General features: G+C 36.4%; 1 protein-coding gene across 9 annotated transcripts in view; it reads left to right on the top strand.

Moving 5' to 3' along the window:
* SLC30A7 (solute carrier family 30 member 7) overlaps positions 1–23,345 on the top strand; it is a 101,696-nt gene that overhangs the window by 1,805 nt on the left and 76,546 nt on the right. For all 9 annotated transcript variants that reach the window (XR_011649616.1, XR_011649613.1, XR_011649612.1 and 6 more), the window contains exons 3-5: positions 13,515–13,628; positions 17,984–18,071; positions 18,733–18,859. Coding sequence is in view for 4 of the 9 variants with exons in the window: in XM_071217217.1 (XP_071073318.1) it covers positions 13,515–13,628; positions 17,984–18,071; positions 18,733–18,859 (329 nt within the window). In the remaining 5 variants the exon portion in view is untranslated. The remainder of the gene's footprint in view (positions 1–13,514; positions 13,629–17,983; positions 18,072–18,732; positions 18,860–23,345) is intronic.

Raw genomic sequence — 23,345 nt, 5'->3', positions numbered from 1 at the left:
CTGGGGCCGGGGATTGAACCTGGGACCTCATATGCAGGAAGCTGGTACTCAACTACTCGAGTCACATCTGCTCCCCTGACACATATATTTTTATATGTATATATACTTTTGTACTTTTCAATTCAACTGCCAATTCAATTTTATCAAAAATACTCAACAATCCATGGATTATGAAGGTTACTGGTTTAGTCACCAGGTGGGTGTAAAAGGCAAATTGAAACAATAAATCTTAATCTATATCATAGCCATTTTGAATCCTCTGGGAATCAGTTATATGTATCAGGAGGGTATGCTATCATGGATTGATTTTTTCAGTCCTGTAATATTAACACTTTTCAATGTTTAAAGCATACCTGTAACTTATATTCTTAACTTGTATTTCAATAATCCTACTTTATTCTTGTTTATAAATGTTTTCCTTTTCCTCAATTATGCCATAATTTTTGCCTATGTGCTGACTGTATCAAGACTATATTCACACATAATGCATGTTTTACTATAGTAACTTTATATCTGCAATACATTATATTTTACTGTGGCCCTCCATTACGTAATCATCTCTTCAACAAACCAAGATACCTCCCAACAAAGAGGAGCCCAGGACCATCTGGCTTCACAGGTGAATTCTACCAGTCATATTGGAAAAAAGTAATACCAATCTTGCTCAAACTTCCAAAAAATTAAAGAGGAGTGTTTTAGTTTGCCAAAGAACTGCTGATGCAAAGTACGAGAAATGTGTTGGCTTTTATAGTGGGTATTTATTTGGTGTAAAAGCTTTTAGTTCCAAGGCTGTGAAAAGTCCAACTCAAGTGGCCATGAAAGGTGCTTTCCCACCAAAGTCAGTTGCCATGTCTTGAAGCAAGATGATGGAGAATCTCTGCCTGGTCTCTTCTCTGCTTTCTTTCTGATTTCAGTTGCAAGCTATGGGCATAAGGGTCATTTCTTTCCGGGGCCTCAGCTCCTGAGCTTCTCCTTTCTGTTACATGGCAGGGTAAAAAATGGCAGTGCCCTCTTACTTGGTGTAGCTCCATTTTTGTTTGTTTGTTTGTTTTGGTATTTGGAGGTATCAGTGATAGAACCTAGGACCTCATACACGTGAAGCACACACTCAGCCACTGAGCTACACTGCTGTATGATGTCTGTTTTTTATCAGATACAGCAAGGGGGCAGAGAGTCAGCATGAGTCATGTCTCACTGACATAGTCCGGTGAGGTTGTTCACATGCATAGGAGTGGACTAGCCCACAGACATAATCTTTCTCTTTTTGGGATTCATAAAATAATTTCAAACTGCCACAAGGAGGGAACATTAGCTAACTCCTTCCACAATGCTGTATTAGTCAACCAAAGGGGGACTGATGCAAAATACCAGAAATCTCTTGGCTTTTATAAAGGGTATTTAGGGTAGAAGCTTACAGTCACTGGGTCACAAAGCATAAGTTACTTCCCTCACCAAAGTCCATTGCCACATGTTGGGGCAAGATGGCTGCCCACGTCTGCCAAGAGTTCAGGCTTCTTGGGTTCCTTTCTTCCCAGGGCTGTGTTTCTCTCTGGGTTTAGCTGCTGTGCTCACTCTGCAAGCCCAGCTATAGACTATCTCCGTGGGGCTTCTGCTATATCTAAGGAGCCATCTTTATTCCTCTGTGTTCTTCTCCTGTGTATTCACTTACTAGGCTCCAGCTCAAAACTCCAACTCTCTTCTTTGCCATGTAGTTTTCTCTGTGAGTCCCTGCCCACCAAGGGAGTGGGGACTCAACATCCTGCTGATGTGGCCAAGTCAAAGCCCTAATCATAATTTAATCACACCCAGGTATAGACTACCTTACAAACAATCCAATATCTATTTTTTGTAATTCATAAATAACACCAAACTGCTTCAAATGCCAACATTACCCTAATACCAAAGCCATATAAAGATGCTACAAGAAAAGAAAAGTACGGATCAAGCTCTCTAATTAGCTTAGATGCGAAAATTCTCAACATGTAATCAAATCCAATAGTACATCAATCAAATTAATACATGATGAAGTGGGTTTTATTCCAGGTATGCAAGGATGCTTTGACATAAGAAAACCAATTGAGATAACATACCACATTAACAGATTAGTGAGTAAAATCACATGATCATCTATCTCTTTAGATGCAGAAAAGGCATTTGACAAAATATAGCATCCTTTCTTTATGAAAACACTTCAAAAGATAGGATTAGAAGGAAACTTTCTCAACACGATAAAGGGTATATATGAAAAACCCACAGCTAACATCATACTCAATGGTGAAAGGCTAAAGGTTTTCCCTCTAAGATCTGGTACAAGACAAGGATACCCACTGTCACCACTTTTACGTAACATTGTATTAGAAGTACTTGCTCAAGCACATAGGCAGAAAAGAAATAAAAGGCCTCCAAATTGGAAAGGAGGAAGTAAAACTTTCAATATTTGTAGATGACATGGTCATATATGTAGAAAGTCCCCAAAAATCTACAACCAAGCTTCTGGAGCTGATAAACAAGTTCAGTAAAGTGGTGGGATGTAAGATCAATACACAAAAATAAGTAGTGTTTTTGTATGTTAATGAGCAATTTTAGAAGAAAATCAAGAAAGAAAATTCCATTTGCAGTAGAAACTAGAAGAAGCAAATATCTAGGAATAAATATAACCAAGGAAGTACACAGAAAACTATACAACATTGCTAAGGGAAATCAAAGAAGACCTTTACAAATGGAAGAATATTCCATGTTCATGGACTGGAAGACAAAATATTAAGATATCTCTCCTACCCAAATTGATTTACAGATTGAGTGCAAGCTCAATAAAAGTTCCAGCAGTATTTTTACTGAACTGGAAAAGTCAATTAGGAAATTTATTTGGAAGGGTAAGGAGCCCTGAATAGCCAAAAACTTCCTGAAAAGGAAAAATGATATTGGAGGAATCATTCTACCTGACTTTAAAGCATACTACAAAGCTACAGTGTGGTCAAAATTGCATGGTATTGGCACAAGGATAGACATACCAATGGAACAGAATTGAGAGTTCAGATATAGATGTGTGCCTGTTCAGCCAACTGATAGTGGATGAGGCCACTGAGCCAACTGAATTGGGACAGAATAGTCTCTTCAACAAATGGTGCTTAGAGAACTGGATATCCACATCCCAAAAGAAAGAGGATCACCATCTCATACCCTGTACAAAAATTAACTCAAGATGAATCAAAGACCTAAATGTAGGAGCCAAGACCATAAAGCTCCTAGAAGGTAATGTAGGGAAGCTTCTATGAGATCTGGGAGTAGGAAGTGGTTTCGTAAACATTACACCCAAAGCACAAGCAATGAAAAAAATAGATAAATGGGTCCTCCTCAAAATTAAAAATCTTTGCGCTTCAAAGGAGTTTCTCAAGAAATTGAAAAGGTAACCTATTCAATGGGAGAAAATTATTTGGGAACCACCTATCTGAAAAAGGTCTAATAACCAGAATACATCTTGAAAATAAAGGACAAACAACCCGTTTGAAAAATGGGCAAGAAGACAACCAGCAAGATGAATGGCAGAGTAGAGTTTCAAGAATCAGCTTATACTACAGAGCAGTTAGTAACCACTCAGAGCTATCCTGTTTGGAGGCTTAGGAGACCAGAAGAGCATCCTGCAACATCCTTGAAAGAATGGAAGGAGGATACTGCCCATCTGCAGAGAAATTCTGCTGGCAGCACAAGCCACCTCGGGAGCTTTTCCATGGCTGGAGTTGGGAATACATCTAGTAAACCAGAGATCAAGACACCAACCAAAAATTACAATCCATACCAAGAATCAGGAAGATGTGGCCCAGTTAAAGGAACAAGGTAAGTCTCCAGATGACATAAAAGTTGAGACAACAAATTATAGATGTTCAAACAAATCTCCTTAATAAATTCAATGAGATTGGCAGTGGACTTGGCCCAGTGGTTGGGGCGTCCGTCTACCACATGGGGGGGGGGTCCGCCGTTCAGACCCCAGGCCTCCTTGACCCATGTGGAACTGGCCCATGCGCAGTACTGATGCGCGGGGGGGGGGGGGAGGAGAGGGGTGCCATGCCACGCAGGGTGTCCCCCATGTGGGTGAGCCCCATGCACGGGGAGTACGCCCTGTGGAGAGAGCCGCCCAGCGTGAGGGAGAGTACAGCCTGCCCAGGAATGGTGCTGCGCATGTGGGGAACTGAAACAGCAAGATGATGCAACAAAAAAAGAAACACAGATTCCTGTGCTGCTTACAACAACAGAAGCAGACAAAGAGGGTGCAGCAGATGGACACAGAGCAGACAGCCAGGGTGGGGGGAAAGGGGAGAGAAATAAATAAATCTTTGGGAAAAAAATAAATCTTAAAAAAAAAAGTCATTAAAAAATAAATTCAATGAGATAATTAAAGAGATTAAGGATATTAATAAGACATTGGATGAGCACAAAGAAGAATTTGAAATCATACATAGAAAAATAGCAGATCTAATGGCAATGAAATGTGCAATAAATGAAATAAAAAAAAATAGAGCCATATAATAGCAGATTTGAGGAGGAAGAAGAAAAGATTGGTGAATTTGAAGATGGCGCTTCCATAAGTGAACATACAAAAGGACAAATGAAGAAAAAAATGGAAAAAATTGAACAGGGTTTCAGAGAACTAGACAACAGCAAGAGGTGTACAAACATATGTCATGGGTGTCCCAGAAGGAGAAGAGAAGGGAAAAGGAGCAGAAGAAATATTTGAAGAAATAATGGTAGAAAATTTCCTAACCCTATCGAAGGATATAGATATTCATGTGCAAGAAGCACAACATACTCCCATCCAAATAAACCCAAATAAAAGAACTCTGAGATACATACTAATCAGACTAACAAATGCCAAACACAATGAGAGAATAGTGAGCAGCAAGAGAAAAACAATGCATAACATACAAGGGATACCCAATAAGAGTTAAGTGCCAGTTTCTCATCAGAAACTATGGAGACAAGAAGGCAGTGGTATGAAATATTTAAGATACTGCCAGAGAAAAACTGGCAGCCAAGAATCTTATATCTGGCAAGGTTATCTTTCAAAAATGAGGACAAGTTTAGAATATTCACAGATAAAGAGACCAAGCAAGTTTATAACAAACTAGCCTTGCAGGAAATCCTAAAGGTATGCTACAGCCTGAAAAGAAAAGACAGGAGAGAGAGGCTTGGAAAAGAGTCTAGAAATGAAGATTATTCAGTAAAAGTAACTAAATGTGCAAAAGAGTAAAGGTAAAATATGACAGATAACACCAAAGGTTAAAATGGGTGAAATAAGAACTGCCTTTACAGTTATAATACTGAATGTTAATGAATTAAACTCCCCAATCAAAAGATACAGACTGGCAGAATGGATAAGAATATATGAGCCATCTGTATGCCTTCTACAAGAGACTCACCTTAGACCCAAGGATATCAATAGATTGAAAGTCAAAGGCTGAGAAAAGATATTCCATTCAATCAGTAACCAAAAAAAAGCCAGAGTGGCTATACCTATATCAGATGATATAGACTTTAAAAAATAGTGAAAACATGGAATCTGAGGAAGAAGTCAGGGAAAAAAATTCCATTCTCAATAGCAACTGAATCAAATATTTAACAATAAACTTGAGCCACCTCTGTTTTATTGTGCCTCTCGTTATGCTTTTTTTCTTGTGTCTCTTGTTGCATCATCTTTTTGTGTCAGCTCGTCTTGCCTGTCTGTAGCATCAGCTCACTGTCTTGCTTGTATTCTTAAGGAGGCAGTAGGAGCCTCTGCTTCCTGCTTTGTTGTGTCTCTCATTATGTTTTTTTTGTGTGTGTGTCTCTTTTTGCATCATCTTGTTGGATTAGCTTGCCATACCTGCCTGTTGTGCCAGTTTACTGCCTTCTTTAGGAGGCACCAGGAACCGAATCAGGGACCTCCCATATGGTAGGCAGGAGCTCAGTTGCTTGAGTTACATCTGATTCCTTACAATGCAGTTAAAAGAGATAAAAAAAAAAAAAGACCTAAATAATTGGAAGAACATACCATGCTCATGGATTGAAGAATAAATATCATTAAGATGTTAATTCTACCCAAATTGATATATAGATCCAGTGCAATCCTGATAAAAGTTCTACTAGCATTTTTTAAAGAAATGGAAAACACAATCATGAAATTTATTTGGAAGGATAAGTGGCCCTGAATAGCCAGAACATCTTAAAAAGGAAAGGTGAAGTTGGAGGACTCTCACTTCCAGACTTTAAATCATTTTACCTAGCTACCGTGGTAAGAACAGCATAGTCCTGGCATAAAGATAGACACATGGACCAATGGAACCAAATTGATGGTTCAGAAACAGACCTTGACATCTATGGTCAAGGGACTTTTGACATGCCTGCCAAATCCACCCAGCTGAGGCAGAACAGTCTATTCAGCAAATGGTACTGAGAGAACTGAATATTCACAGCCAAAAGAAAGAGGACCTCTATGTCACACCTTATACAAAAATTAACTGAAAATGGATCAAAGACCTAAATATGAAAGCAAGAACCATAAAACTCCTAGAAGAAAATGTAGGAAAACATGTTCAACACCTGGTGGTACGTGGTGGATTCTTAAAGGACATAAGAGGAGGGCTGAGAAGGACTCCTGATGCCTAATGTGTGTGGATTTTAATTAACTTTACTGTGAAAGTGTGGAAATGTATAGAGTTGATGGTAACACATAGTAGTGAGTAGCAGCTGGTATATAAATGGGAATGTAGCTGGAAAGGGTAGTCTAGGGAAGTAAATGTCAATTGAAAGAAAGCTAGAAAATAATCTAGGGACTGAATAACCCAGTAAATCCAGAGGTGGATGAGAATTGTGGTTGATGATACAGATGCAAGAATATCCTGTGAACTAGATTAGATGTACATCACTATTGCAGGGTGGTGGGAATGTGGAGAAGCATGGGAAAAATACAACTGGTGTGACCTATTGCTTGTGGTTAACAGCAACCCTGTAATATTCATGCATCTCTGCCAAAGATGTACTGTGTAGATAATGGGGAAGTATGGAAAAAGTGTGCCAAGTGTATGCTATGGACCATGATTAGTGGTAATAGTCTGATGTTATCTCATAATCTGTAATAAATGTTCTACCACAGTGTGGTATGTTGATGGTGGGTGTTGTATGGGAATTCTACACATGTGCATGATTGTTTTGTAAGGTCACAACTTCTGTAATAAAAATATATTTTAAAAAAAGGGGTGGGTTGAAGGAAAAATACCCCAAATATAAGATATTGACTTGATTAGGAGTAAGATTTTGACAACATTCTTTCATAATTTGTAACAAATGTCTCATGACAATGCAAAGTGTTAGGGGAGGGTTGATGTATTGCACCCCTGGATGATGTTATGCATGTTTGTTTTATAAGTTCACAACTTTTACTATACATCTATTAATTATGTATGTTCATGTATGAGTGATATATGTCAATAAAATTTTTAAAAATGGACAAGATACTTGAATAGACACTTTTCCAAAGAGGAAATACAAATGGCTAAAAAGGACATGAAAAGATGCTCAACATCACTAGCTATTAGAGAAATGCAATTTAAACCTCCAATTAGATATCATCTTACTCTTATTAGACTGGTTGCTATTAAAAAAATCAGAAAATTACAATCACTGGGGAGGATGTAGAGAAATAGGAGGACTCATCCACTGCTGGTGGGAATGTAGAATGGTGCAGCCACTGTGAAGGATGATTTGGCAGTTCTTCAGGATGCTAAGCATAGATTTGCCATATGATCCAGCAATCCCACTACTAGGAATATACCCAGAAGAATTAAAAGCGGGATGCGAACACACATATGCGCACCAGTATTCATCACGGCATTATTCACAATTGCCAATAGTTGGAAGCAACCCAACTGTCCATCAAGGGATGAATGGATAAACAGAACGTGGTATACATATATACAATGGAATATTACTTAACTGTGAGAAGGAATGAAGTATTGACATGACAAATGGATGAATCTTGACGACCTTATGTTGGGTGAAGGAGGCCAGGCATGAAAGGACACAAATTCCATGATTTCACTGATACAAACTACGAATATTGAGCAGATGAACAGAGGTAGAGCCTGGATGACAGGTTATCAGGAGAATAGGTAGTAGAGAGTGGCGAGCCAATGCTCAGTCTGGGCAGAACGTATTATAAGGTGAATGGGGGAGGTTTGGCAGTGGACAGGAGATGGTGGTACAGTGATATGAATGGGATCGACAGTGCTTGTGTGAGTGTGGTTGGGTGATAGGGTTGGACATCTACAGAGCTGGGGGCAGGACTGGAGGAAGGAACAGGTGAATTGTGGGGAGGTAGAGGACTGTGGTCCAGAGTACAATTGTGTGAGTGTTCTTTTGGCAACTATGGCAGGGGAAGGTCACTGGTGCAGTGTGTTGGTGTGGGGGATGTGCGGGGAAGGGTGCACCTGGGGCATGCCTCTGTGAAATATGAGTGTGTTCATCTGTTCACTGTCCATATCCCAGTGGGTGGAGACCCATGCAATAACCAAGAAAATATTAAATTCCCATCCTGGAGAGTTATGCTACGTTCTCTAATACCTTGGCAAAAATCTAGAGTACATAGGCAGTGCCTAATAAAAGAAAACAATATGCCAAGCTTTTGATATTAATGCTTGTACTTATGAACCTTATTCTTGTAAAATTGAAACTTAACCTAATAATATCTAAATGTTACCTCTGAAAAACCTCATTATTCAAATGTGGCCTCTCTTTAAGCCAAACTCAGTAAATAAGCTCACTACCTTCCCTCTGGCATGGGGCATGACTTCCAGGGACGAGTCTCTCTGGCACTGATTACCCAGTGCCAACCACCAATGCGTTTAGAAAAAGACCCTGACCAAAAGGGGGGAAAATTAAATACAAAAGAGTTTTTATGTCTGAGAGATTTCAAAGTGAATCGGGAGGCCATTCCAGATCTCTCTTAACTGCCGCAATAAACAAAGCCTCAAACAGGGTGCTCCCGAGGGCTCTAAAGATATCTGGACACCAGAAGCAAGGCATTAAATGCCATGAAATCGGCATCCCATCAGGGACCTTACTTTGGAATATATGATAACCTATTTCCCCAATGTAACAGAGTTGGACTCATAATTTCCCTACACATGATTCTTCTACCCCTTTTATTTGAACCTATGATTAGTACTGTGCCCGTTAAAAAGATGTCCCAGAGACTTAAATCTTTGGTCTGTTCATATGCCAGTTGAGCCCTGAATCTCACAGAGTAGCAGCCAACACGTATTTTCCAATTCATTGGACTCGCCCAGGACAACTAACAAAAGGTAGATGATGGACAACGCCCATCCCAGAAAGCAAAGATTATCTACAACTGTGAGCAAAACAGTTGTAGCTTCTTCCACCTACCCCACAAGATCTAAGCCCCCTCTCCATCTAAGCAGAGTGAACATCACCATCCCAAAACCCTCAAGCTTGAAGAATGAAAAGGGAGACAATGCATTTGTGGACCAAAGTAGACTTACAGTAGTAAATGGAAGAACTTGTAACATTGATATAAAGAGGTTCTGAGGCTCTGAAGGGAGGGGAGGAGAGGGAAGAATAGCTGTAACATGGCTCATTTTTGGGACATTGGAAATGATCTGCATGATATTGCATTGATGGATACAGGCCATTATACATTTTGTCAAAACCTATAAAATTGTATGGTGCAAAGTGTAAACCATAATGTAAACTATAGACTGGTTAGTAGCAGTGCTTCAATATTCATCAGTTGTAACAAATGTACATGAATATAAGATGTTATTAATAGGGGAAAATGTGAGAAGGGGAGGGGATGGGATGTTTGGGAATTCCCTTTATTTTCTATGTAACTTTTCTGTAATCTAAAACATCTTTAAAAATAAAAGTTTAAAAAAAGCCATAGGTCATGCTATGAATACTAGATATTATAATATTAATAATGATAACAATAGGGGTGCTAATGTGGCAAACATTGTGATAAGCATTTCAAATATATTAACTCAAGTATTGTAACAATTATGACTTTTTAAAAATCCTATTACTCTGTTTAAGGGATGGCTAAAATGAGGTACAAAGAAGTTATGCCACTTCAAGTTTACAGACCTAGTAAGAGTTGGAGACGGGAATTGAACCCACATACTTTAACTTCAGAAACAGTACTCTTAAGCACTCTTTGATACATCTTGTTTTTAAAGATTGAGCTATGAATGTGATTGCTTCATGTTTATCCTTATGTCAGTACAACACTGTTTTGATTCCTGTAGCTTTATACTAAGTTTTGAAATTGGAAAGTGTGAGCTTTCCAACTTTGTTCTTGAATTTCAAAATGTTTAAGTTATTCTGTGTCTCCTGTATTGCCATAAGAACTTTTTAGGATTGACTTGTCCACTGGAGTTTTTATGGGTATTGCATTGAATTTTTAGATCAATTTGGGAAATACTGTCATTTTACCAGTGTTAAGTCTTCTGATTCATAAACAGAATTTCATGTTGTTCCTTTTATTTAGTTCTTCTTTAATTTCTTTCAGCAACATTTTGTAGATTTCAGAATATAAGTTTTTCACTTCTTTTGTTAATTTTATTCCTATTTTTTTGATGCTATTGTGAATGGAATTGTTTACTTAATTTCATTTTCAGATCATTGCATGTATATAAGAATACAGTTGATTTTTGTGTATTTGTCTTATATCCTAATACATTGCTGAACATATTTATTCTAATAGTTTTTTTAGACGATTCCTTGTGATTTTCTATATATGATATAATGTCATCTGCAAATAGAATTTTACTTCTTCTTTCCAGTCTGGATACCTTTTTATTTAAGTTCTGGCCTGCTTGCCCTGACTAGAGAATGCAGTACATTGTTGAATATAAGTGGCAAGAGAGGACATCCTTGTATTATACTTGATTTTAGAGGAAAGCATTCAGTCTTTGACCATTTAAGGATGGTGCTGTTAGGTGTGGGCTTTTTGTAGATACCCTTTATCAGGTGAAGAATGCTCATTTCTTTTGAGCATTTATTGAGTGTTTTTATCATGAAGGGGTACTAGATTTTGTCCAGTGTTTTTCTGCCTTATTCAGATGTTTATGTGCAGTTTGTCCTTTACTCCATTGAAATGGTATGTCACAGTAACTGATCATTCTTGGGAAAAACCCCACTTGATCATGATGTATAATTCTTTTTATATATTGCTGAATTTGATTTGTTCTTACTTTGCTGAGGATTTTGCATGTATATTTACAAGAGTTAATGGTTTTTATTCTTGTAGTGTTTGCTTTTGCTGTCAGGGTAATACTGGTCTTATACAGCCAATGGGAAGTGTTCCCTTTGCTTCTATTTTTTTTCGAAGAGTTTGTGAAAGATTGGTATTAACTGTTCTCTAAGTGTTTGGTAGAATTTATCAGTGAAGCCATGTGGGCCTGGACTTTTCTTAAGTTTTTAAAAAATTACTGATTAATCTCTGCCTGTTAGAGGTATATTCAGATTATTTCTTTTTGAGTAAGTTTTGGTAGTTTGTGTGTTTTAGTAATTTGTCCATTTAATTTAGTTATCTATATGTGACAGTTTAAATTTGGTGAATCCCAAAAAGAGATTGTTTTTGAACTAATCCATTCCAGTGTGCTTGGAGCCCTTTTGATTGGACTGCATAAGTGAAGCATGAAATAGGTTGGGTTTCCGCCCTGATCCTGGGCCTTGTATAAACAGAGACAGAGGAAGAGACACACAGGAAAAGGGAGCTCTGCCATTTTTGATCTGCCATGCATGTGAGAGGGAACTCAAGGACTGCTAGCTACCAAAGCTTAAGCACGAAACCGGAAGAAGCTGGGCCCGTGGAGAAGCTCAAGGCTGAAGAGACAAGCTATGTGCCTGATAGCCCGCAGCTGAACTTTGGAAGAAAGTGGAGCAGCCGAGACTTAGAGAGGAGGCCGGGAAAGAGACAAGCCCTATGCCTAGTTTTACCACAGCAGAGCTCCAGAAGACAGTATATTCTGGAGGGGGAAGGCAGGGACCTCGGTAAAGATGGGAAGCAAGTTTCCTTGATTTGGCATCAGAACTGTAAGCTTTTACCCCAAATAAAATACCCAGTACAAAAGCTAATGCATTTCTGGTACTTTGCATTGGCAGGTCTGTGGCAAACTAAGACAGTAATTTGCTGGTATGCAGTTGCTAATAGTATTTCCTTAAAATCCTTGTATTTTTGCAAAGTTAATATTAATATCCCTTTTTTCATTCCTCATTTTAAATTTATGTATTTTTTTCTTGGTCAATCTAGGTAAAGTTTGTCAGTTTTGCTCATCTTTTCAAAGAACCATCTTTTGGTTTTGTCAATTTTCTCTATTGTTTCTTTGTTCTCAGTTGTTTTTTTAAAGGTGTTAAAAGTAAGAAAAGAATTTTATATTTATCCACATATTTATTATTTTAAGTAGTCTTCATTTCTTTGTACAGATCTAAGTTTCTCTCTGATATATTCCTAATTGAAAGACTTCTTATTTATTTCTTTAGTGTCTTCTGGCAATGAATTTTTTTCAGGGTTGGTTTTCTGAAAGTAGTCTTCATTTTTATAGGTGTTTTTGCTGAATGTGGAATGTAGAATTATAGGTTGACAGTGTATTTTTTCTTTCAGTACATTAAACATGTTGCTCCATTGCTTTCTGTTTCAAACAGATGAAAAAATCTGCTACCAATTGTATATTTCTTTCTTTATGCAGAGTTTTTCCTCTTTTTTTTTCTGGCTACCTTTAAGATTTTCTCCTTCTCTTTGGTGTTCAGCAATTTGTGATGTGTATGGGGGTGTTTCCCTGCTTGGCATTCATTAAACTTCTCAGACCTGTGATTAATTTTCTTTCACTAATTTTGAAAAATTCCCAAACATTTTTCCTTGACTGTTTTTTACTCCTCTTTTCTCCCCTTGTGAGAGTCCAAATATATTCATTTTAGTCTGCTTAATATCATCTGACAGAGTTTGGCTACTTTGTTTTATTTTATTATTATTATTATTACTATTATTCTCTTTCTTTATTGTGGCTCACTGTGTCAAGTAGAAGGGAGCAGGTTTCCTGGGGAGCAAGTTTCCTGCCTCTCTACCAAAAGTTGTAGACCTTTGCTTTGTATCATGTAAGATCCTGGCCCCTACCTTATTTTGGTCTTGCTCACAGTAGCAGATGGTTTTTTCTACCTCTCCCTTGGTGGCAGCTGACCTTTGCCAGTGAACAGAGGGTTGGCAGATCACTTGTTACCCAGCAGCATAGGGCTTTTGCTTATACCCATTTTTGGAGGAACTGAGCTTTTCCTTGAGCTGGGTGTGTGAGTATTTCCTTTTCAGAAGTTTAAAAATGTTGATGAATATCTTTCTATGTAACATACATTAATGTTTTTGTCTTTGAAAAGAAGTTCCTGATGAGCAGGGGCTGAATCTTAAGTTTTTAGAGAAGGGTGCTACTATTTGTTTTTTATTATAATATGCCAATGTGTTTGTTCTTTTCCAGTTTAGGCTTGATTTCCGACTCTTTTCACATGTTTTTCGATAGCACTGCCATTTTGGCTGGATTGGCAGCTTCTGTTATTTCAAAATGGAGAGATAATGATGCTTTCTCTTATGGGTAAGACTTTTAAAAAACCTTTTCATTGAAGTGTAAGATATACAGAAAAAAACACAAATTTGATCTCAATGAACTTTCATAAATTTAGCACACTTGTATAACAACTTGCACCCTTCAAACCTCCTCATGCCTCCTTTTAGTTCCTTCCCACTCTGCTTCCCAAGGGTAACCACATTCCTGACTCCATGGTTTAGTTTTGCCTGTTTTTGAACATTACATAATCATAGTCTTGATATGCACCTTTTTTTTTGGCTATAAGTTCTTTTGCTTAATGAATAGAGCATCTTGATTTTTCCAAAATTTTTTAGGTGAAATTGTTATTATGTAAGGGAATTTCTAAACTGTTAATATATTTTGGGGAAGAAACAGAAAAGTTCATTATATGGAAATTTTCATGTTTCTTTTTTTTTTCTTCTTTTCATACTCTTGCTAAACTTGGATAATTAACCAGATTTATTTGGGGAATGCTTTTATGCTTAAGGGATTATTTTGGACCATCTGGTCTCACTTCTGAGCAGAGTTTGCTTTTTGCCATTTCCGATGGAGAGAAAAAATCGATTTTCCATTATTTGAGTTATGTTGCCTGAGCAGTTTTTGTGTCAGCTCATAGAATATTTTGCCTTGCAATCATATTTATGTGTATAAGCAGAATTTAGGACTTACATCCTTTTTCTCTCCCACTCTCTTTTTCTTTCTTTTTCCTCTCTTTTCATGCTTACTTGTTGATTCTTTTATCTTTCTCTCTTCATTCTCTCCTTGGCCTGTTCGCTGCCATTTTTTTTCTCCTTTCTTCATCTGTCTTTCCTGTTTTCTCTCTAATTTTTGTTTTCATCCTTACACTTAGAATCTCTCTAGTCATCTCCTTTTTCTTTCCTTCTTGTTACTAGGGTCTGTGCTTATGATCTTTCTGTCTCCTTCTCCTTCCCCTCTCTCCTTTTCCTTTTTTTCCCTCCTTTCTCCCTCACTCTCTTCCCTTCCTCTGATCCCTGCCACCTACACACTCTTCTCTTTTATTCTTCCTTTTCCCTTGTTCTCTCCATCCACCCTTTACCACTGAATCTCTCAGGCTTTCTCTCATTCTCCCTCTCCCCTCTTTTAACCACTTCAACTCTGCTTCTCTTTCTTCTTTCCCAGTCTCTCGTTCCTTTTCCTTCCCTGAGCTCTCCATTTCCTATCCAGTGTCTTTTGGTCTCTCCTTTCCTTTCCATACCCTGCCAGTTCTATGCATTGTCTTGTGTCACTTGTTCTCTCCTTTACTCTTGTTCCTTCACTATTTGCTCTTTCTTTCTAGCTTTACTTTTGTTCTGCTAAAAACACATACTCTTTTTTTTTAGCACATGCTCGTGCTCACTTCAGATATTTATTGAGGGCTCACCATGACTCAAACACTTTGGTAGTTCTGATGATACTAAAATGAGTAAGACATGGCTCCTGCTTTGGAGGAACTTGTGGACTGATGGGGAAACAACTGTAAAAACACTGTAATAACTGCCCATTTTAACAAGTGCTAAAGAGAGATATATGATCTATGGAAGTCTAGCTGATTTTAATTATAACCAAAGGGATATGATTATTTGTAAAATTTTTAAAAATGAGACTGAAAAATACTAATTATACCATTTTGATAATATAGAGCAAGAGATCTTGTATATCTGTACATCCAAATAACTTATATGCTCAAATAAGAACATTTACCACAGCACTATATTGATGACATTCAAATATTCATTACATGTTGATAATAAAAGATTCATGTATATTTTGAATCATTAGAAAATATTAGCTATAAAGTTATCTTTATTTGTTGGAAGATTAGTAATTCATGTATGTTGTGTGTCAGAAATCTAATTAGAGTATTTTATTAAACAATATGGATAAATAGTAGATAATTAAAATTTTTTCTTATCCTTAATTCTTGGGATATATATTATTTCCCATTTCGAACTCCTTGCCACCTGCTGTAAGAAGGGTTTTAGCAATAACTTTGAATACCTTCAAGTATCATAGCATGTTTTAATATTCAGCTTTTGCTAATATGTATAAGAGTAATATTTTGGCTACTTTTTTGCTGTTTCTTATCCTGTCCTCCCCTTATTTGCTGTTTTTTTGGGGGTAGGGACGAATTAGGGAATAAAAGTTGGTTTGACATTAGAAACTATTAATTGCTTTAGTCTTGAATTGCAGCAGTAGTAAACTACTGGTGTCAGCATGTCAAAATGACACTGAATAGGTTAAGCCTAGGGATGAGTCCCCAAAACCTTTAATTAAAAATGTTCACTATAGCAAACTGACTCTGCAATTGAGGAAATAGTAGGGGGAATCTGACGAAGCAAAGACTTTTCATTGTTTCTTTATATAAAACTCAACATTGTGTCTTGTCACACTCCTAATTTTGAAATAGCAAAGCCAGCAAAAAAGTAGTGTATGTATAATAGGTAGGTAGACTTGTGTATTTTTCTGCTCTGACTGTAAAATCCAAATACCAACCACACTTAATTTGGCATTACCATTTATTACATTCATGCATTACATGTTCCAATTCTAAGACTCATTCTGTTCAAGTAAATGCAGTCATTTGTAAATGCAGGTGTCTGGTTTTCATAAAATTTTCATTTTAAACTTACAACCAAGTTTAGCAATGATATTAAACCTAATTAAAACACTTTAATACAACAACTAAAACTAGGACAAAAAGTTACCTGAAAGATATCCCTTCCTTTAATTTTGAAATTTAGTGGAACCCAAGGGCAAAAGGTTTCCACTCATACATTAGCTATGGGACAAGAAAAAAACGTGTTAAAAGAAAATACTTTTTATGTTTTGAACTCCAACCCTGCTGATTTATTAGATAAATTCTTAAGCAGGTAATTATTTGAATTTAATGAACTTTTTTCCAGAAAAAATATATGTATATGCTTTGACAAACAGTTTTATTAATATAAGTCATTTTCATGTGTTAGAAGATAGAAGTACCCATTATTTCTGAATATGGATATAAATATGCTATGTTGGAATTTACTTGGCAGGGCAAACTCTGTCATAACTAGATAGTGTGCATTTTAAATAGTTTGTTCTCTTTATTTTAAAATTACTTTTACAATAAAATTTATATTATCTAGAAGTTAAAAAAGAAAGCTAGAGAAAATATCAATTTTGATACGCCTATTATATTGTTTAAGGACCATCATGATTACCACCTATCTACACCCTTTGAATAAAGTTTTAATATGTTAAAATGCCAAATTAAAGTTGTTTCTAAAGACTTTAACAAAACCAAGTAAACCTTATGGAAAAATAAAATCTTTCCCAACTGCTTCGCTTCAGCAGTCGTCCATGGAGAAAAAGACAGATATTTTAAAATTAACTCATTTAGAATTATATGAAGCTAGAATTGGTTCTAAAAAGAGGTAATTAAAAAGTTTTGCTACATTTATTAATCTTAGAAAAAAGACTGATAGAAATACAATCTCTTCTTTTTTTTTTTTTTAGTATTTCTATACATTATTTTTTTTAATTATTTATTATTTTTTTTTAAAATTACATTATGAAAAATATGGTCCCATTCAACCCCACCGCCCCCGCCCTCCACTCCCCCCACAGCAACACTCTCTCCCATCATCATGACACATCCATTGCACCTGGTAAGTTCATCTCTGAGCATCACTGTACTCCATAGTCAGTGGTCCACATCATAGCCCAGACTCTCTCACGTTCCATCCAGTGGGCCCTGGGGGGATCTATAATGTCCCGTAATTGTCCGTGAAGCACTATCCAGGACAATTCCACGTCCCGAAAACGCCTCCACATCTCATCTCGCCTCTGGGATAATTCAGAAACAATTTTATTTCAAGTAAAAGCTTCACTTGCCAAAGATTCGAAAGCCAAAAGGTCCAAACCAGAAATATAAGGAATTCTTAGAAGAGGAGGAATTAATGAGTTATAAAAATCCCTTTTTCTAGCCCCTTTGATTTACTTTTTATCCTTGGATCCTTCTTTCTTTGCTCACTTGTCTGGCCTTGTTCATTTTTCTACATTGGCAACTTGAGATTTACATTGCTGTGACAGGTCTTTCTAAACCTACTTACTTTAAGAAGGGTCTTTTGGTTGGCTTGTAGAAATCTATTGTGTCCTAAGGCATTCTGCTAATAAACATAACTCATAATAATTACAAATCATTTTCTCATTCATTTCTTTAATATATATAAAATAAAATGTACTATATTATAAATACTGGGATTTCACTGGCTACTTATAACCGCATAATATGGTTTAGAATCTTTGAACCTATGTAAATTTATGGTATGATTTTTAAGAAATAACTTAATAATTCAGTTGTTTACTTTATTCCTCTTTAGGTATGTTAGAGCAGAAGTTCTGGCTGGCTTTGTTAATGGCCTGTTTTTGATCTTCACTGCTTTTTTTATTTTCTCAGAAGGAGTTGAGGTATAGTAGATAATGATTAAGTTAGTATATTACTTTTCTGTAATGAAAATATTTATTAATGATAACATAATGGAACTGTTTTTTACACTGTATTTTTCAACTATTTTGTAAGCTTTTCCTGTATATATTATGATATCTAATCCAAAAATAAGTCTGAAAAAAATAAATATATGTGAAAATACCTGAAATTGAAAACCGATAAATGAAAGTATTCTGCAAGCTATAATAAAATGTTAACACTATGAAAAGTAAAGGCACTCTCTGGGTAGTGAGTTCAGTTGGGAAGAGATTTTAAAGAAAATAAAACCTGAGAGTTTTGCCAGGATGTTTTAATATTTGCTAATTTAAAAAAAAAGAAAGAAAATTTAAAGATTAATGAACTTAAAATGAAAGGCAGTATTTCAACATATCAGAAAGGGGGATAGGTTTATGAACTCCCTAATCACACTTCTTTGTATTTATATTTATCAAAAAATAGTAGTTACCATTTTTTGCAGTATATGATCACTAGATATGCAGTATATATATTCATAAATTATTTGGGGAGTTAATTTTGGAGTGCTTTTAATTCTGAAAATAACAAATTTTTTAAAAAATTATGTTTCTACCAGTTAATCAGAAATTATATTAATGCAATTTTTTTTTGTTATGTGTTTTCTAGAGAGCATTAGCCCCTCCAGATGTACACCATGAGAGACTGCTCCTTGTTTCAGTTCTTGGGTTTGTGGTAAACCTCATAGGAATATTTGTTTTCAAGCATGGAGGTCATGGACATTCTCATGGCTCTGGTATGATGATTAGAACCCTTTGTTTCTTCATTTTCTGTAAGAATTCTGTTATTATTCATTTTTGAAAATTGGTAATGTATTTCTGAGTCATCCTCTCACTTCTCCATGCCTCTCTATCTTAGTCCCTTCCTAGAGCTTCTAGCGCACGCTATGGGTTTAGTGTGGATCCTTCCTGATGTCTGTAGTTCATCTGCTTAGTATGATACCGTTTATATAAAACAAATGTAAGAAAACCACGAAAAAAATCTATGAAAAATTATAAAATCCATTTATTAAAAAAAAATTATGTATGTATGTATATGTGAGATTTGCTTTACAATTTATCTTTGAGATTTTTCCATTTGGTATACATCATTTTACATTGTCTTTTTAACTGCTACATGAAATTCCATGGTATGGATTACCATGGTTTCTTTAGCTGGTCTTCTCTAACTATAATTCAAGTTGTTTTTACCTTTTTACTAATCCATATAAAGCATATCTTTGTGAGCACATGCACGTGTTTTTTCAGCATTATCCTGTCCTATATAATAACCATTAGTCACATATGGGCTTTTTAAATTTAAAATTCACTTCCTCAGCACATTTAAGGTGGTCAGTAGCCACAATGGGGTTACCATATTGGATAGCACAGTTTTAGAACATTTCGAGCATTACAGAAAGTTCTCTGAATTGCACTATGCAATAAGAAGAATTGTTCGGACATAAGATGTGTACATTTTAAGTTTCAACAGACACTTGCAAGTTGCCCTGTCATTCACATTTATCCCTCAGCAATAAGTGCAGGTACTACTAAGTTCCTCCCATCCACATCAACATTTTAATAGTATAGATTTAAAACAGCTTTGCTAATATTTTGATAATGATTTCTCATTTTATTTTATAATTCTGATTAGTATTGGGGTTGAACATCTTTCTGTAAGTTTTTAGGCTTTCTGGGCTTCTATTCTTCTGTGAATTGCCTGTTTAAATTTTTTGCATGCTTTTTTATTATCTTATTTTTAATCTACTTATAGTAGTTCTGTCTATATTTTGTATACTAATCCTTTGTTTTATATGTTGCAAATATCTTTTCAAGTCTATGACCTGTCTTTTTTTATTATTAATTAATTTTCAAATACTTCTATCTACTTAACACACTTCCTTTTCCTCCCATCCCCTGGTAAGTTCTATTATACATTTTGTCTTTGTGAATTTAGTATTTTTAAACATCTCTTCTAAGTAACATGAAACAATATATGTCCATATGTGTCTTGCTTATTTCACTGAGCATAATGTTTTCAACTTTCTTCCATGTTGCAGCATGTCTCAATACTTCATTCTTTCTTATGGCTGAATAAAATTCTGTTGTGTGTATAGATCACATTTTGTTCATCCACTCACTTGTTGATAGAAGCCTGGCTTATTCCATCTTTTGGCTATTGTGAACAATGCTGCTATAAACACTGGTGTACAAGAATCTCTTTGAGATCCTATTTTCACTTTCTTTGGATATAAACCTAGAAGTAGAATTTCTCGTTCATGTGGTAATTCTATATTTAACTTTTTGAGGAACCACCATATTGCTTTGAATGGTTGCTGCACCGTCTTGCATTTTCACCAATAATGCACTGGTCTTCCAATTACTCCATATATGTTCCAACATTTATCCATTAAAAAAGAAATAGCCATCCTTGTGGGTGTTAAGGTGTTTTTTTTTGTTTTTTTTCCTTATCAGTATACTTGTGAGATTCATCCATATTATTGTGTCAGATTGTAAGTCATTCATTCTCATAGCTATATAGCATTCCATTTTGAGAAACCATCACACTTTATTCATACAATCTGTTAATGATGACCATTCAGGTACTTTGTATTTCTGAGCTAGTATAAACAGTGCTACTATGGACATTCCAATAGATGTCTTTTGAGAAAATTTATGCATATTTCTATTAGGTGTAGAATTGCAAGTTACAGGGTTTGCATATTTAGTTTTAGTACATAATGGTTAACTTTATCAGCAAAGTGGCCCTACCAAGTTGAATATAAATTCTATGAGAGAACTGTTTGCTCAACATCTTTGTCAATACTTGGTATTGTTGTAGTTTTTATTTGCATTTATTTATTAGGAGTGAGATTGAGCACCTTTTCATATGTTTATAGGACATTTCACATTTCTTCTTTTGTAAACTGTCCTCATTTTAAATTAAGTTTTTGGTATTTTGCATCCACATTTTTTTTTTTTTTGAGTTGATTTTTATATAAGGTATGATATGGGGCTCTCTTTTATTTTTTTTAGCGTATCAATTTTATTGATATATAGTAATAAAGCATAAATCCACTCCAAGTGCACAATTGATGGTATTTGGTATAATCATATAGTTGTGCATTTATGACTTCAGTCATAATTAGAGCATTTTCTTTATTCCATTAATAATAATAAAAAGCAAAATACAGAAAATGAACAAAAAAGTTAATCACCTCTCAGTCTGTGCTTCCCTTGCCATACATAACTGCTGTGCTGTTTCCATCTCTCTAGTTTATTTGTATTTATATTTTATAAAAGCAGTCTTATATATGCAGTATCACCCATATTTGTATTTCACATGAAGTTTCACTGTGTTATATAGTCTCATGTTACATTTTTTAGCTTTCCTTTAGTAATATACATGACCAAATTGAGAACTCAGAAATAGACCCTCACATCTACGGTCATGTGAATTTTGACAAGGCTGTCAAGCCATCCCACTGGGCCAGAACAGTCTTTTCTCAGTTTGGTTACATTGGTCAATCTGTCTTTGTGCCAGTACAATGCTGGGTTTTTGTTTTTTAAAGATTTATTTATTTCTCTCCCCATGCCTCCCCCTGCCCCAGTTGTCTGTTCTCTGTGGCTCTTTGCTGCGTGTTTTTCTTTGTCCGCTTCTGTTGTTGTCAGCGGCACAGGAATCTGTTTCTTTTTTGCGTCATCTTGTGTCTGCTCTCCATGTGTGCGGCGCCATTTCTGGGCAGGCTGAACTTTCCTCCATGCTGCGCAGCTCTCTTTACGGCGTACTTCTTGCATGTGGGGCTTCCCTATGCAGAGAATAAACCAGTGTGGCAGGGCACTCCTTGCGTGCATCAGCACTGCGCATGGGCCAGCTCCACACGGGTCAAGGAGGCCCGGGGTTTGAACCGCAGGCCTCCCATGTGGTAGATGGACGCCCTAACCACTGGGCCAAGTCCACTTCCCAGTACAATGCTGTTTTTATCACTGTTCCTAAGTAATATGCTTTAAAGTTAGGAACTGAGAGTCCTTCAGCTTCGTTCTTCTTTTTAAAGACATTTTTGACTATTTGGGTCCTTTTACCCTTCAAGATAAATTTGGTAATTGGCGTTTGATTTATGCAAAAAAGGCTTTTGGGATTTTTATTGGGATTGCATTGAATCTGTAAATCAGTTTGGGTAGAATTGACATCTTAACAATATTTAGTCTTCCAATCCCTGAACACAGAATGTCCTTCCATTTATTTAAGTCTTTGGTTTCTTTTAGCAGTGTTTTATAGTTTTCTGAATATAGGTCCTTTATGTCTTTGGTTACGTTTATTCCTAAATATTTGATTCTCTTTTTCTGATTTCCTCCTCAGATTGCTCATCAGTAGTGTATAGAAACGTTACTGATTTTTGTGTATTTTTTATTTTTTTATTTTTTTTTAAAGATTTATTTTATTTATTTCTACCCCCTCCCTGGTTGTCTGTTCTCTGTGTCTATTTGCTGTTTGTTCTTTGTCCGCTTCTGTTGTCAGCTGCATGGGAATCTGTGTCTCTTTTTGTTGTGTCATCTTGCTGTGTCAGCTCTCCATGTGGGCGGCGCCACTCTTGGGCAGGCTGCACTTTCTTTCGTGCTGGGCAGCTCTCCTTACGGGCACACTCCTTGCACGTGGGGCTCCCCTATGCGGAGGACACCCCTGCGTGGCACAGCACTCCTTGCGCGCATCAGCACTGTGCATGGGCCAGCTCCACGCGGGTCAAGGAGGCCCGGGGTTTGAACCGCGGACCTCCCATGTGGTAGACGGATGCCCTAACCACTTGGCCAAGTCTGCTTTCTGATTTTTGTGTATTAATCTTGTATCCTGCCACTTGGCTGAACTTGTCTATTCTAGTAGCTTTTTTGTAGTTTTTCCAGGATTTTCTAGATGTAGGACCATATCATCAGTGAATAGTGAAAGTTTTACTTCTTCATTTCCTATTTGGGTACCTTTTATTTATATATCTCTCACCTAATTGCTGTAGCTAGAACTTCTAGCACAAGATTGAATAACAGTGATGACAGTGCACATCCCTGTCTTGTTCCTGATCTCAGTCTTTCACTGAGGCACATAACAGCAGTGAAAGGTTTCAGTCTTTCACTGTTGAGTACTGTGCTAGCTGTAGGTAAGCACTTTGCATATTGAGAAAGCTTCCTTGTATTCCTATCTTTTGGAGTATTTTTATCAAGAAAGGCTGCTGTATTTTGTCAAACACTATTTTC

The sequence above is a fragment of the Dasypus novemcinctus genome, chromosome 9 (assembly GCF_030445035.2).
Source record: "Dasypus novemcinctus isolate mDasNov1 chromosome 9, mDasNov1.1.hap2, whole genome shotgun sequence".
In the NCBI taxonomy this organism is placed as follows: domain Eukaryota; kingdom Metazoa; phylum Chordata; class Mammalia; order Cingulata; family Dasypodidae; genus Dasypus; species Dasypus novemcinctus.
This window is presented reverse-complemented; position numbering and strand designations above follow the sequence as displayed.